Source organism: Nerophis ophidion, linkage group LG02 (assembly GCF_033978795.1).
Source record: "Nerophis ophidion isolate RoL-2023_Sa linkage group LG02, RoL_Noph_v1.0, whole genome shotgun sequence".
NCBI lineage: Eukaryota > Metazoa > Chordata > Actinopteri > Syngnathiformes > Syngnathidae > Nerophis > Nerophis ophidion.
The window spans coordinates 19364702-19381015 of NC_084612.1; the positions used below are offsets into that span (position 1 = coordinate 19364702).

Consider the following 16314-nt stretch of genomic DNA (forward strand, 5'->3'; position numbering starts at 1 on the left):
GTCTATGTTGTTAATGTCATTATTCATTTTATTTCTGAGGTTATGATGTTGTGTCCTGAATCATTAGACACTAGCCGTTTGCACCGCAAAGCGGGTGCACTTTGTAGCTTAAAGGCCAGGGCTATTCAACTACATAATGAAGAGGTCACAGTGTCAGGAGTTCAAAGACTCAGGGGCCGGACATCAAAATGTGGATGTCTGGTCAGAAAGTGCCTCCGCAGGTCATATATGCCTTTGAGACTCAGTTCACTTATTTACAAAGTAAACACATTGGTTTTCACACTGCTTTGTCAATAAATTCATTATTCTGCCCTCGCTACTCGTTTCCAGCGTGAGCAGCGATTTAACAGTATGAAGAAACAGAAGCTCCAGAAGTTTTGTTGGGGATTGATGTTCCTTCTTTTGAATTATTTTCCTTCCTCGGTTGTATTTCTTTATTCACTTTTTCATTGAGGATTGTAAGGCTGAAAATATAAATATAAAACAAACACTACAAAAGTAGAGCACCCATTGTGTATTTTACATAAATAATGTCCATTTTGTATTTCACATGAAAAAAATAGGTTTAGTGTTAATACATTCGCACAACTACATATGTTTACGCGTATAGAAATTAAACCTCTACATACAACACATCAAACATTGCACACAATGTAATGGTTTGTGACTCATCACAATTAAACCTAAGGTGTAACGGTATCGCCCTCTACTGGTCAAATTTAGTGCTTCGTGTATTAAACGAGCTCTGATCGCCCAGAGTTATTCTTAGACTAAAAGCAACACAACCACAAATACAAAATACATCACAAAGTTAGGAATTTCAATACGAAAGTAAATATTTTTGTACACAATATCTACTTGCATAAATTTTTTTTTAGGTTTTTTTTAGTCTTCTACTCACTTCACTGCTGATTCATCATGACACATTCGTTGCCCCGTGCACGGTGGTTGGAGTACTGCATACTTAAACAAACCTAATGGTTTCATCAAGCCATTTTGGGTGATGTTTGGTGGGCCAGATGAAAAGCTTTGGTGGTAGAGTAGGCCTAATATTAATTTCAGTATTAATAATTTCTTTAGTTATGCTGTGATCCGAAACAATATTGCCAATGCATAGTTGTCCATCCATCCATCCATTTTCTACCGCTTATTCCCTTTTTGGGGTCGCGGGGGGCGCTGGCGCCTATTTCAGCTACAATCGGGTGGAAGGCGGGGTACACCCTGGACAAGTCGCCACCTCATCGCAGGGCCAACACAGATAGACAGACAACATTCACACTCACATTCACACACTAGGGCCAATTTAGTGTTGCCAATCAGCCTATCCCCAGGTGCATGTCTTTGGAAGTGGGAGGAAGCCGGAGTACCCAGAGGGAACCCACGCATTCACGGGGAGAACATGCAAACTCCACACAGAAAGATTTTAAGCCTGGGATTGAATGCAGGACTGCAGAACCTTCGTATTGTGAGGCAGACGCACTAACCCCTCTGCCACCGTGAAACCCTGCATGGTAGTCAATTTTCATAGTTGTCAATTTTCATTAATTATACATATGGATAAAGACATTTGTTATCACATTTTGGATTTATTGTCTGGTTATTAGCAGGCTCATGAGTGCTGTCTGTTGCTGTATCTGTCACCTTTTGTACATGAAACATTTTTGTCATCTTTTGTTGGGTTTTAGGTTGAACTATTTATTGAATATTCTTTGCCCTCTTAGCCCCTGGAGAGAAAAACTGGCGCTGTCACTGCTGTTGAAGAACAGTAACGATAACAAAAACACTGGGGAAAAATAAGCGCCTTTGAAGGCCTGTGTGAAAATGGCTATTGAAAAAAATTTTAAAATCTCAACAATAAAGTCAAGACTTTGACCTTAAGATATATCCCTAGTTTGTTTTCTACACATACAGCTGCATCTCCATACATTAAAATAATGTTCAAAAGTTATTTTTAACTTTTTGACACTTTAATTTATTCATACTAAATTAGGAATATTTCACTCTGTCGTGTATGTGTATGTAATAGTTTTACTAATTAAACTACAGTAGTACCTCAATTTAGGAGATTAATTGGTTATTTGATGGAACTCACGGAACACTTGTATCTCAAATCAAAGAAAAACCAACTTTTAGATAATACATGTTGTATAAAAACAACACAATGGAGTTTACTACTAACAACCACAGTAGTTTTATGACTGTAATATTGTACAGCATTTACTTTGGAGAGTGGACTTCCACACTATCTTTTTCCAGCTGCCTCTTTGCCAAACACCTTTAGCAGCTTCTCCATATTTTTATGGATAAATGTCCACCGTTTAAATATTCTTTTACCATTATTGGCTGGTGTTGAACACATTCTGCTTCACTACGGTGCAGACTAGCATTAGTACGCTTAAATTGCTTTCCCAAGTTTGCGACGTGCTCGTCATGTTCTTAATATCTTTTATTGATTTAATGAATATCGTACACTTCTTTTCAGCCCTGTACTTCCCCACTCACTTTCTTCCTTCACATGGTTAGAAAACTAAGTTATGTTGATCTCTTTCTACAAGCTCATGCTAACGATTAAGACCAGATGTTTGGTTCGATCTCACTGTGACTAGAAATTCCTACACCAACTAATGGTGGGGATGCTTGTAATTTAAAGCATAAAAATGTGTTGTTAGACAGCTCTTATCTCAAAACACTCTTAGGTTAAGGTACAACTGTACTTTTCAAAGATATTCTAATTTACTCAAATGCACCTGTATTTGACAGTTAAGGGTTTTCAAATGTTACTTACACCAGTTTTCTTATGGCCACAGTTTAACCCTGGAACATATCTTTTATATTTCTATTGTTTTCTTTGAGGGGGAAAAACATATTTGACATATTTGTCACTTTCCATGTGACGTGTGAAACTGAAGTGTTGGTTTGTATCCACAATGAGTACATTTAATTTATCGAGCACTTCTCACAGAGCGCTCATGAAGTGCTTCCATGGTTAAAATACAAACAGTACAATTAAAATAAGCAAATGGCATGATGCAACAGTGACATTAGAAATACAATAATAAATATGATAATACAAGTGATTAAAAATAATTAATATATCATTTAATAAAAAATGGTAATGGAATATTAGTTGAATGAGCACTTAGTTTTTTTTAACTACCTTTTATATTATAGTAGTAGTAGTAGTTTATTTTAGACATGTTCAAAACAAACCAAAATATCTCATTTAGAAAAGAACAATGTTAATAACAACAGCGTGAAGTCCAGATTTAGAAACTAACACTTCAGTATGAAACCTCATAAAAATAACACTACATAATGATCAGGTGTTCAGTAGGGACAAGCGGTAGAAAATGGATGAATGGATATCTAAAAAGGAGTGGGAAGAAAGGAAACTAATTTACTCCACCCCTTATTTATAAATTATTATCTGTTACATGTCGTTATCTACACAGTGATTGATTTACTAGTCTCAGATAAAGACTATTAGTAATATATTAAAACAATATATAAAACATTTTTGTCACAAACATACATATGTATACATACACATATACCAGTAAATACCCAAATAATAATAGTAAAAAAAGTTAAAAATAATATTTTGCAAAGTGTTTTTATTTGACTTTGAGGAAGTTGAATGAACCCTGACAAGATCATTTGTTTGACAGGTCAAGGTTCTTCATGACGTAAAACAAACACACCTTAAAATCCAAGCATACTTTTAAAACTGTAATCACTCTGGATTGATGTGAAATCCTTTTTCTGTCTCGATTGTAAACACACACAAATGATCCGTTGTATTTGTTGAATACTCAGAAGCAGTGTGTGTGTCTCCTAGGACCAGGTTGTGCAATGCTGCTAGACGACATTCCGCTGTTTGAGCCGTCCCTGCTTCAGGAGTTAGACTGGAGTGACAGCAGCGTCTCTTTCTCTCCTCTCATCTCTCCCTCCAACCCAGGGGAGGGCCTGGTGCTGAGGCCCCTCTGCACCGCCGACTTCAACAGGGGTTAGTTGGCACGTTCAATTGCTTCACGGACAAGTAGTTCACACATGCTTCAGCTGTAGTGTCGTCTACTGTGCTTGACACGTCTGGTGTCAGAAGATGCTCCAAGATTACTGTATTTCTCGGAGTATAAGGCGCACTTATAATCCTTTCATTTTCTCAAAAATTGATAGTGCGCCTTATAAACCGGTGCACTTAATGTACGTATTAAAGGGGCTTTTTGCAAATTGCTCAGACTTACATTTTTCTAATAACCAATACTTTAGCAGCCACAGCATTAATCCTGCCACAAGTACGACTCTTGCTGGCCTACTGCCCTCAGTAATGGGACCATTATGTGGGCTCTACTGATGACCTCATTAACAACTTAAATGATGCCCTGCGCAACGCCATTGATATTTTAGCACCACTAACGCTAAAAAAAAGGCCCCTAAAAAGCTGTTCACGGAAGAAACCAGAGCTCTTAAACTATCATGTAGAAAGCTGGAACGCAAAAGGCGTGCGACTAAACTTGAGGTTTTCCATTAAACATGAAGTAATAGTTTAATAACTTAGAAACACGCGCTTACCTTTAACTAAAAATAATTACTACTCCAATCTCATCCACTTCAATAAAAACGATTTTAAATATTCTTTCAGTACAGTAAACTCGCTAACACAAGGTACTCCTCCCAGTTGCTCCACCCACTTGGCTGATGACTTTATGCAGTTCTTTAATAAGACAATTGACCGCATTAGAATGGAGATTTAAGACAACGCGTTCCAGCTACAACTAGGTTCTATTAATGCAGATACGAATATATGTACGACGGATATTGACCTCCAAAATAATCTTTCTTTTTGATAGAATAACACTGGAGGAAATCCTGCGGCCTGTAAATGTGATAAAACAAAAATGTTTACTTGACCCACTTCCTGGGAAACTTATCAAGGAGCTGTTTGTAATATTAGGACCATCAGTGCTAAATATTATAAACTTATCACATTCCTCTGGTACTTTTCCCCTAGCATTCAAAAAAGCGGTTATTCATCCGCTGTTCAAAAGACCTAATTTCGATCCTGACCTCATGGTAAACCACCTTCCCTTTATTTAAAAAATCCTGAAAAAATGGTTGCACATCAGCTAAATAAACACTTGGCGTCTAACTCTCTCTGTGAACCCTTTCAATCCGGTTTCAGGGCAAATCACTCTAAGGAGACAGCCCTTGCGAAAATGACTAATGATGGTTGCTGATGCCTGCGATGAGGTGGCTACTTGTCCAGGGTGTACCCCGCCTTCCGCCCGATTGTAGCTGAGATAGGCACCTGCGACCCCAAAGTTAATAAGCGGTAGAAAATGGATGGGTGGATGGATGGATGGATGCTGATGCATCATCCATGTTACTGCTTCTTGATCTTAGCGCTGCTTTCGATACCGTTGATCATAATATTTTTTTAGAGCGTATCAAAACACGTATTGGAATGTCAGACACAGCTTTGTCTTGGTTTAACTCTTATCTTACTGACAGGATGCAGTGTGTCTCCCATAACAATGTGACCTCGGACTATGTTAAGGCAGTGGTTCTCAACCTTTTGTCAGTCATGTACCCCCTGTGAACATCTTTTCAATTCAAGTACCCCCTAATCAGAGCAAAGCATTTTTGGTTGAAAAAAAAAGAGATAAAGAAGTAAAGTACAGCACTATGTCATCACTTTCTGATTTATTAAATTGTATAACAGTGCAAAATATTGCTTATTTGTAGTGGTCTTTCTTAAACTATTTGGAAAAAAATGATACAAAAATAACTAAAAACTTGTGGAAAAATAAACTAGTGATTTAATTATAAATAAATATTTTTACACATAGAAGTAATCATCAACTTAAAGTGCCCTCTTTGGGGATTTTAATAAAGATCCATCTGGATTCATGAACTTAATTCTAAACATTTCTTCACAAAAAAAGAAATCTTTAACATCAATAATTATGGAACATGTCCACAAAAAAATTAGTTTTCAACACTGAATATTGCATTGTTGCATTTCTTTTCACAGTTTATGAACTTACATTCATATTTTGTTGAAGCATTATTCAATAAATATATTTATAATTTTTTTTTGAATTGTTTCTATTTTTCCCCAAGTGGAGGAGTTCAAGTACCTAGGAGTCTTGTTCACGAGTGGGGGAAGAGTGGATCGTGAGATCGACAGGCGGATCGGTGCGGCGTCTTCAGTAATGCGGACGTTGTATCGATCCGTTGTGGTGAAGAAGGAGCTGAGCCGGAAGGCAAAGCTCTCAATTTACCGGTCGATCTACGTTCCCATCCTCACCTATGGTCATGAGCTTTGGGTCATGACCGAAAGGATAAGATCACGGGTACAAGCGGCCGAAATGAGTTTCCTCCGCCGGGTGGCGGGGCTCTCCCTTAGAGATAGGGTGAGAAGCTCTGCCATCCGGGAGGAGCTCAACGTAAAGCCGCTGCTCCTCCACATCGAGAGGAGCCAGATGAGGTGGTTCGGGCATCTGGTCAGGATGCCACCCGAACGCCTCCCTAGGGATGTGTTTAGGGCACGTCCAGCTGGTAGGAGGCCACGGGGAAGACCCAGGAACCGTTGGAAAGACTATGTCTCCCGGCTGGCCTGGGAACGCCTCGGGATCCCCCGGGAAGAGCTAGACGAAGTGGCTGGAGATAGGGAAGTCTGGGCTTCCCTGCTTAGGCTGCTGCCCCCGCGACCCGACCTAAGCGGAAGATGATGGATGGATGGATGGATGTTTCTATTTTTAGAATATTAAAAAAAAATCTCACGTACCCCTTGGCATACCTTCAAGTACCCCCAGGGGTACGCGTATCCCCATTTGAGAACCACTGGTGTAGAAAGCTGGAACGCAAATAGCGTGTGACTAAACGTGAGGTTTTCCATTAAACATGGAGTGATAGTTTGATAACTTAGAAAAACACGTTTACCTTTTAGCTAAAACTTATTTATACTCCAACCTCATCCATCTCAATAAAAACAATCCTAAATATTCCTTCGGTACAGTAGCATTGCTAACACAACAAGGTACTCCTCCCAGTAGTTCCACCCACTTGGCTGATGACTTTTTGCAATTTTTTACAAAGACAATTGACCGCATTACAAAGGTACAACTGGGTTCTATTAATTCAGATACGAATATATGTACGACGGATATTGCCTTCAAAACAATCTCTTTCTTTTTGATGAAATAACATTAGAGGAACTCCTGCGGCTTGTAAATGGGACAAAACAAACAAGTTTACTTAACCCACTTCCTGGGAAACTTATCAAGGAGCTGTTTGTCATATTGGGACCATCCATCCATCCATTTTCTACCGCTTGTCCCTTTTGGGGATCGCAGCTGCATTCAGGAGGTAGGGCGTGGGACACCCTGGACAAGTCGCCACCTCATCACAGAGCCAAAACAGATAGACAGACAACATTCACACTCTAGGGCCAATTTAGTGTTGCCAATCAACCTATCCCCAGGTGCATGTCTTTGGAAGTGGGAGGAAGCTGTAGTACCCTGAGGGAACCCACGCAGTCACGGGAAAACATGCAAACACCACACAGAAAGATCCCGAGCCTGGGATTGAACTCAGGACCTTCATATTGTGAGGCAGATGCACTAACCCCTGTTACACTGTGCTGCCCCATATTAGGACCATCAGTGCTTAATATTATAAACTTATCACTTTCCTCTGGTACTTTTCCCCTAGCATTCAAAAAAGTGGTTATTCAACCCCTTTATTTAGAAAATCCTTGAAAAAGTGGCTACACAGCAGCTGAATGAACACTTAGCGTCTAACAATCTCTGTGAACCCTTTTAATCTGGTTTCAGGGCAAATCACTCTACGGAGACAGCCCTCGCAAAAATGACTAACTATGGATGTTGATGCGTCAGCCATGTTGCTGCTTCTTGATCTTAGCGCTGCTTTCGATACAGTTGATAATATTTTATTAGAGTGTATCAAAACACGTATTGGTATGTCAGACTTGGCCTTGTCTTGGTTTAACTCCTATCTTACTGACAGGATGCAGTGCATCTCCCATAACGATGTGACCTCGGACTATGTTAAGGTAACTTGTGAAGTTACCCAGGGTTTGGTCCCTGGCCCTGCACTCTTCAGAATCTACATGCTGCCGCTAGGTGACATCATACGCAAATACGGTGTTAGCTTTCACTGTTATGCTGATGACACCCAACTCTACATGCCCCTAAAGCTGACCAACACGCCGGATTGTAGTCAGCTGGAGGCGTGTCTTAATGAAATCAAACAATGGATGTCCACAAACTTTTTGCAAATCAACGCTAAGAAAACGGAAATGCTGATTATCGGTCCTGCTCGACACCGACGCCTATTAAATAATACCACCTTAAAATTTGACAACCAAACAATTAAAGAAGGCGACTCGGTAAATAATCTGGGTATTATTCTGGACCCAACTCTCTCGTTTGAGTCACACATTAAGATTGTTATTAAGATTAAGTCACACATTAAGATTGCATCCCAAGTGCAGGACTAATAGACTCAAGAACTCCTTTGTCCCACACGCCATTAGACTGTACAACTCCTCTCTGGGACGGGGGACGGGGGGTATTAGGATGACAGGGGATGCAAAACATTAACAGTGCAATACGTTTTCATAACATGGTCACTACTGCCTACTTTGTCTTGTTATATTCTTATTTTACTGTTATATTGTTATTCCCATTGTTTTTATTCTTTTTGTAATATTTCTCTATTTTGTTTCCATTTAAACCCCCATTATTTACTTTTTTCTTTAAATTGATCTCAACTCTGTACACTGCTGCTGGAATTTTAATTTTCCTGAAGGAACTCTCCTGAAGGAATCAATAAAGTACTATCTATCTATCTATCTAAAACAGCCTCCGACGTTATTAAAACAGCGTTGTTGCTAAAATCTGTCCCATTTTGTCCACCAGCGACGCTGAGATCATTATCCTTGCGTTCGTTACGTCTCGTCTGGATTACTATAACGTATTATTTTCGGGCCTCCCCATGTCTAGCATTAAAAGATTACAGTTGGTACAAAATGTAGCTCCTTGACTTTTGACAGGAACAAAAATCATATTACGCCTATATTGGCTCACCTGCACTGGCTTCTTGTGCACTTAAGATGTGACTTTAATGTTTTATTACTTATGTATAAAATACTAAAAGGTCTAGCTCCATCCTATCTTGCTGATTGTATTGTACCATATGTCCCGGCAAGAAATCTCTGTTCTAAGAACTCTGGCTTATTAGTGATTGCCAGAGACAGGTATGGTTTGAAGAGACAGTCAGCAGCTTGAAGATGGTCTGTAAAATATTATTTAATATTCTGTAATCTATGCCAGTAGTTCTCAACCTTTTTTCAGTGATGTACCCCCTTTAAACATTTTTTTAATTCAAGTACCCCCTAATCTTTGCAAAGCATTTCTGGTTGGAAAAAAGAGATAAAGAAGTTAAATACAGCACTATGTCATCAGTTTCTGATTTATTAAATTGTATAACAGTGCAAAATATTGTATTTGTCTTTCTTGAGCTACTTAGAAAAAACGTTATAAAAATAACTAAAAGAACTTGTTGAAAAAAACAAACAAGTGATTCAATTATAAATAAAGATTTCTACACAATCATCAACTTAAAGTGCCCTCTTTGGGGATTGTAATAGAAATCCACCTGGATTCATGAACTTAATTGTCAACATTTCTTCACAAAAAAATAAATCTTTAACATCAATATTTATGGAATATGTCCACAAAAAAATCTAGCTGTCATCACTGAATATTGCATTGTTGTATTTCTTTTTCACAGTTTATGAAGTTACATTCACATTTTGTTGAAGTATTATTCAATAAATATATTTATAAAGGATTTTTGAATTGCTGCTATTTTTTAGAATTTTACCCCTTCAAGTACCCCCAGGGGTACGCGTACCCCCATTTGAGAACCACTGATCTATGCAAGATTTTGACCAAATAACCAGCATTACATGTTATTTAGACCACAGGAAATGTTTTAAATGTTGAAAAAAATCATAATACGACTCATCGGCAGTACGCCTTATAACCCAGTGCGCCCTGTGATCCCAAAAATTTGGTAGTCATTCAGCGTGTGTCTTTCAGGACTCTTTAAGGTTTTATCTCAGCTATCCGAGACAGGCGATGTCTGCGCTGAGCAGTTTACAAGTAAGTCAACGCCAACGAGAATAACCATGCAAGCTCCCAGGAGGAATTAAAAATAAAAGGCCATCTCTGCGTTTGTTGTTTCGCAGGAAAGTTTGAGCACATGAAGAAAACGGGCGACTACTACGTGTTGGTGGTGGAGGACACAAATCTGGGGCAGATCGTAGCCACGGCCACTCTGATCACCGAGCACAAATTCATTCATTCGTGTGCGAAGGTAGGTTGCCGTGTTCTGTGTTTGCGGTAGAGAACATGAAAAGTGGAGGCAAAGATGCGAGTAGGCTCTCTTTGTGGGTTTGTGAGCAGAGAGGCCGAGTGGAGGAGGTGGTGGTCAGTGACGTTTGCAGAGGAAAACAGCTCGGGAAACTGTGAGTACAACTCTTTTAGTCCCTTCCCCCTCCAAAGAAAGACATGTTTATTACCGCTGCCCATACTGCATTTCTAATCAGTAAATGTGTGTAACAAATAAATACCCCACATCATTAGGTGGCTACTACGCTCCAATTAACGTATGATTCGATTTTGACATAAAAGTTTGCCGCCTCCATTATCTAACATCCAGACATTGTGTGTAACGAGTCAGTTTTGTTGCGTACCATTAGACCGGATAGATTCCCACCAGAGAAGACTTTTAATCGTCTTGATTATGCATGTGGTTTTGTTCATAGAACGCACACAAAACAATGAACAATTGTTTGTCTCCTTCCTTTGTGTCGGACCTTTCAAACGTGTGTTGGCCCAGTAGGCTTTCAGATCGTTCTTGCCTTTTTTTTTTTTTAATTGAGTATCACTGTAAAATAATCCACCATGGAGCCAAAGAAAGTTGCAGGTGCCATTATGTTTGATAAATTAGGCCACAATCACTGTTGAATCCAACAAAAAACTTGTAGTAAAGTACAAGGACACTTCTGCCCTCCTCTACGCCATCAAGTTTTCAGTTAAATTTCATGTGTTTTACATTGCAGTGCCATAATGTGCCAGCATTTTACTGGCATTTGTGACTAGAAAAAGGGCATGCGAGTATTAAGAAAAAAAAGGAGGGCACATGTGCTAATACGGATTTTGACCCTTTAATTCACATTTTGATCCTAAAATAAATTCATCTAAAGTCAATCAAACTTGAGTAAAATTTTGGTGCATCTGTATAGCATGTTGGAAATAAACTTACCGTATTTTCTGGACCATTGGGGAGCACCGGATTATAAGGCGCACTGCTGATGAGCGGGTCTATTCAGGTCTACTTTCATATAAAAGACGCACCGGATTATAAAGCGCATTAAAGAGCTCATATGATTTTTTTCTAAATGGAAAAAACTTCCTTGTGGTCTACATAACATGTAATGGTGGTTCTTTTGTCAAAATGTTGCATAGATGTTGTTTTACAGATATTCTTCAAGTCACTTTCTGACAGTCGCTTCAGGATGCGGCATTTTGTGGGCGGTCTTATTTACGTGGCTCACCTTCGGCAGCGTCTTCTTCCCGTCATCTTTGGTTTAGCGGTGTAGCGTGCAAGGATGGGAGTGGAAGAAGTGTCAAAAGATGTTTTAACTAACGTTCAGACTTTACTTAAATCAATAGAAGAGCAGCATTTTCTCATCCGTGGCTCACTAGTGCAACAACAACGCGGGAAATGTGTCACGTACAAAAACGTCCAACTGGAACTCTCTAATAACTAAAGTGTTGTGGGTGAACTATGTAAACCCACTACACCGGTAGTTTTAAGCACTTCCCTAGCAATATATAAGTTAAAACTTTACACAACTTCATATTAGAAATGGCAACAGCAGAGGCTGAATGCCCCATAAAAAGAAAATAGTGAAAAAGAAGCAGCCTATTGACTACAGTGTCGTCATGGACTATAGTTGCGGACACGCGCAAATTTTCAGGACTTATGCAGATCCCAAATATATATCAACAGGTACCAGAAGGTAAGAAAAGGTGGTTTTACATGATATTGTGAAAAAAACGTCAGCTAATGTCTGCTAATAGGTGCCATTTTGCGGTCCTTATACACACACCATAGCAATACTAGTATCTCTGACTAGGGTAGCTGTAATGGGCCGACAATCCATCAAGCGTTGCGGCTTTAAAGTCCTAATACAGATTTTTGAGCGCCGTGTGTAATGTTCCTCATTTTCAATGGAACATTTAAAGTTTTGGTGTTGTTTACTGGCGTCATATTGCAGTCTACACGTATCTCTTATGTGTGCCTTCCATCTATTGGTCACACTTATCATTACACCATGTAGCAAACATACACAATGTGAAAGTGTGAAAATGATGGCAGGTTGGTGATCCTGGTTAAAATTGTTGTGTATGTCCTATCATGGCCGTGACTACTATTGAGGACAGTGAGGTCATGTCCTCAGGATTAATTTAGGTGACAAAAGGGTGATGATATATCTGACTGTAAATGTACTTGTACAGCGCACAATTTCCTACAACATCACCATGCAGTAGATCATCTTCTCCCAAATTAATTTTCCTGAAGGAATCCATAAAGTACTATTTATCTATCTATACAATCTTTGGTCATGCGCAGCCCACTACAACTCCCAACAACGTAACGCAATGAAATCTACTTTTACTTTAAACATTATCCGATCCGAAATGAGCTGTCAACATGAAATCTTACAGAAGTAACCAATGTAGCTTTCACCTGAATGAAATTGATGTCGGTATGATGACCTTGTCATGTGAGTCTGGTGCCACCTGGCCATAAATGTACAGTACAACACACTTTTGCGATAAGTGGGTGGGGGACTTTTTGCTTGAAGAAGCACATTAAGATGCAAATTATTAAATGACCAAGCGCGTCATATAATATTTGACCCCAAATGTACTCTGGCCACGTCATGCTCTGTCACTGATTAAAATATGAGACGAAAATGTCCTTATTTACATCCAGTGGCTCTGTGGTGGACGTCATCAGTACTTGCAGTGCAAAGCAGAAGATCTTGGGTTCGAACCCTGGTTGTGGTTAAATATGTGCTATGTTTTTTGAATTTGTTTCATCCATCCATCATCTTCCGCTTATCCGAGGTCGGGTCGCGGGGGCAGCAGCCTAAGCAGGGAAGCCCAGACTTCCCTCTCTCCAGCCACTTCGTCTAGCTCTTCCCGGGGGATCCCGAGGCGTTCCCAGGCCAGCCGGGAGACATAGTCTTCCCAACCTGTCCTGGGTCTTCCCCGTGGCCTCCTACCAGCTGGACGTGCCCTAAACACCTCCCTAGGGAGGCGTTCGGGTGGCATCCTGACCAGATGCCCGAACCACCTGATCTGGCTCCTCTCGATGTGGAGGAGCAGCGACTTTACTTTGAGTCCCTCCCGGATGGCAGAGCTTCTCACCCTATCTCTAAGGGAGAGCCCCGCCACCCGGCGGAGGAAACTCATTTCGGCCGCTTGTAATCGTGATCTTATCCTTTCGGTCATGACCCAGAGCTCATGACCATAGGTGAGGATGGGAACGTAGATCGACCGGTAAATTGAGAGCTTTGCCTTCCGGCTCAGCTCCTTCTTCACCACAACGGATCGATACAACGTCCGCATTACTGAAGACGCCGCACTGATCCGCCTGTTGATCTCACGATCCACTCTTCCCCCACTCGTGAACAAGACTCCTAGGTACTTGAACTCCTCCACTTGGGGCAGGGTCTCCTCCCCAACCCGGAGATGGCACTCCACCCTTTTCCGGGCGAGAACCATGGACTCGGACTTGGAGGTGCTGATTCTCATTCCGGTCGCTTCACACTCGGCTGCGAACCGATCCAGTGAGCGCTGAAGATCCCGGCCAGATGAAGCCATCAGGACTACATCATCTGCAAAAAGCAGAGACATAATCCCGTGGCCACCAAACAGGATCCCCTCAACGCCTTGGCTGCGCCTAGAAATTCTGTCCATAAAAGTTATGAACAGAATCGGTGACAAAGGACAGCCTTGGCGGAGTCCAACCCTCACTGGAAATGTGTTCGACTTACTGCCAGCAATGCGGACCAAGCTCTGACACTGATCGTACAGGGATCGGACTGCCACAATAAGACAGTCCGGTACACCATACTCTCTGAGCACTCCCCACAGGACTTCCCGAGGGACACGGTCGAATGCCTTCTCCAAGTCCTTCATGTATTTGCTGATTCCCATCAGCCCTGAAAACTTGGGTGTGGTGGAGATATTTAGTTGCGTCAACTGATATTTACATTTGTAGTGGAGATTTACCCCAAGAGCTTTGCGTAAATCCGTCATTGTAACTGGGCGCTCTAGTCAATAAGCTCCTTATTTTGGTCTATCCTCTTGTTGTAGGGCAGACTGGCTCGTTCATGCACATGCATCCACTGTTGAAGCGCCCTTTCATTTTCTACTGCTTATTCCCTTTGGGGTCGCTGGTGCCTATCTCAGCTACAATTGGGTGGAAGGTGGGGTACACCCTGGACAAGTCGCCACCTCATCGCAGGGCCAACACAGATAGACAGACAACATTCACACACTAGGGCCAATTTGGTGTTGCCAATCAACCTATCCCCAGGTGCATGTCTTTGGAGGTGGGAGGAAGCTGGAGTACCCGGAGGGAACCCACGCATTCACGGGAAGGACATGCAAACTCTACACAGAAATATCCCGAGCCCGGGATTGAACCCTGACTACGTATTGTGAGGCAGACGCACTAACCCCTCTTCCTCCGTGAAGCCACTGTTGAAGTGGAGGCACGTAAATAAGGGCCCGCAAAACTGTGCATCTTAAAGAGACGGTCAGAAAGCAGCTTGAAGATGTTCTGTAAAACATCTATGCAAAGTTTTGACTAAAGAACTATTACGTGTTATGTAGACCACAAGGAAGTGTTTACACGTATAAAAAAACCCAAACATAATTACTTTTGTAAAAAACAATTTTGCCTTACACTCATGTTAGCAACAGTGCGAGCAGTTTAGGGATGTACTGTTTGAACGTTATAGTAGGCCGTATGATGGCATTGTGTTCATATGTATGAGTGCACCTTGTATGAGTGTTAATAATGAAACTGTGATATTTTAGACATTTCATATTGCTCCTAAATTGTTCCTGTGCTCCTTGTGAAAAAGCTAAACGTACAGACCATTGTTTGTGTATGGAAAAAAACATCTCTAAAATGTGTTTTTCTGTTAATATTTTAGAGCGTCTGGAACAAAGTAATTGCACTTACATTTATTATGAGCAAAATGTTTTCAGTTTTTGTACGATTCTGTCTTCGTCTCAATATTTGGGAGGAAGTCATGCTTGGGAATAATGCTTAACGGGTGTTTGAGGCAATGGCCAAGAATCTAACCCGTGTTAGAAGAACAATGTCCTAGCACATTTATTAATTGTAGTAATGATTGATGGTGTAAAGTACTCCCTGCTAGTGAAATGGTCAGCTTTTACAGTATTTCTTACAGCTCTTTGTACTGGTAGAATACTTTCTGGATTTCTACCAATTTTCCTTCTTTCTCCTCAGGTTAGTCACCACACTTACCCTACTCAGCAAAAAACTGAACTGCTATAAAATCACACTGGAATGTGCACCCAACAATGTGGGCTTCTACCAAAAATTTGGCTACACGGCTTCAAAGGAGACTTACATGCAGTGTCGCTTCTCCAACTGAGGACCTCAGCCAGTTTGAATCTTTTTTGGGGAACCGCGTTGACGTCATCTAAGGGATCGCTCTGTGGTTTGGACTGTGCGTCAATTGAGCGTCATCATGACCTCACAGCAGACGTGAAGGAAAAACATGTTGGTAACCGTGGCTACCTACTGATTACATTCATCAGGCATCTGCAGATAACATACTGAATGAAGCTCATGTTTAATCATTGGCCATCAAAAAGTAAATGTGAATTGAACACTAATCAGTGGATACATGTATTTAATTAGATACACTATGCTGTATGAAAGTCAAAGGGTATATAGAAGTGAATGTTTTTCACTTGGACAGCTGCAATGATCACTTTTTGCAATGGGACATTAATTCCAAGTCACTTTTGTAAATTCATATTCAAGTTTTTTTTATCTGAGCCACAAGAGGACATATTTAATGGAATTTATTGCAATACAATAAAATATCGACCAGTCTTTTCTTGTCTTTCATTTAGCTCATATATTCATCTTTTAGTTAAG

The 16314-nt window shown here is 40.6% G+C and overlaps 1 protein-coding gene across 2 annotated transcripts in view; it reads left to right on the forward strand.

Moving 5' to 3' along the window:
* The window catches only part of gnpnat1 (glucosamine-phosphate N-acetyltransferase 1), a 28849-nt gene extending 12580 nt beyond the window's left edge, over positions 1-16269 (forward strand). The window contains exons 2-6 of one of the 2 annotated variants that reach the window (XM_061878786.1): positions 3839-4006; positions 10131-10193; positions 10280-10407; positions 10497-10558; positions 15655-16269. In XM_061878786.1, the coding sequence (XP_061734770.1) occupies positions 3853-4006; positions 10131-10193; positions 10280-10407; positions 10497-10558; positions 15655-15802 (555 nt within the window). In that variant the 5' untranslated portion in view covers positions 3839-3852 and the 3' untranslated portion in view covers positions 15803-16269. The remainder of the gene's footprint in view (positions 1-3838; positions 4007-10130; positions 10194-10279; positions 10408-10496; positions 10559-15654) is intronic. The other variant, XM_061878794.1, reaches the window with a different exon arrangement.
* The last annotated feature ends 45 nt before the right edge of the window (positions 16270-16314 follow it).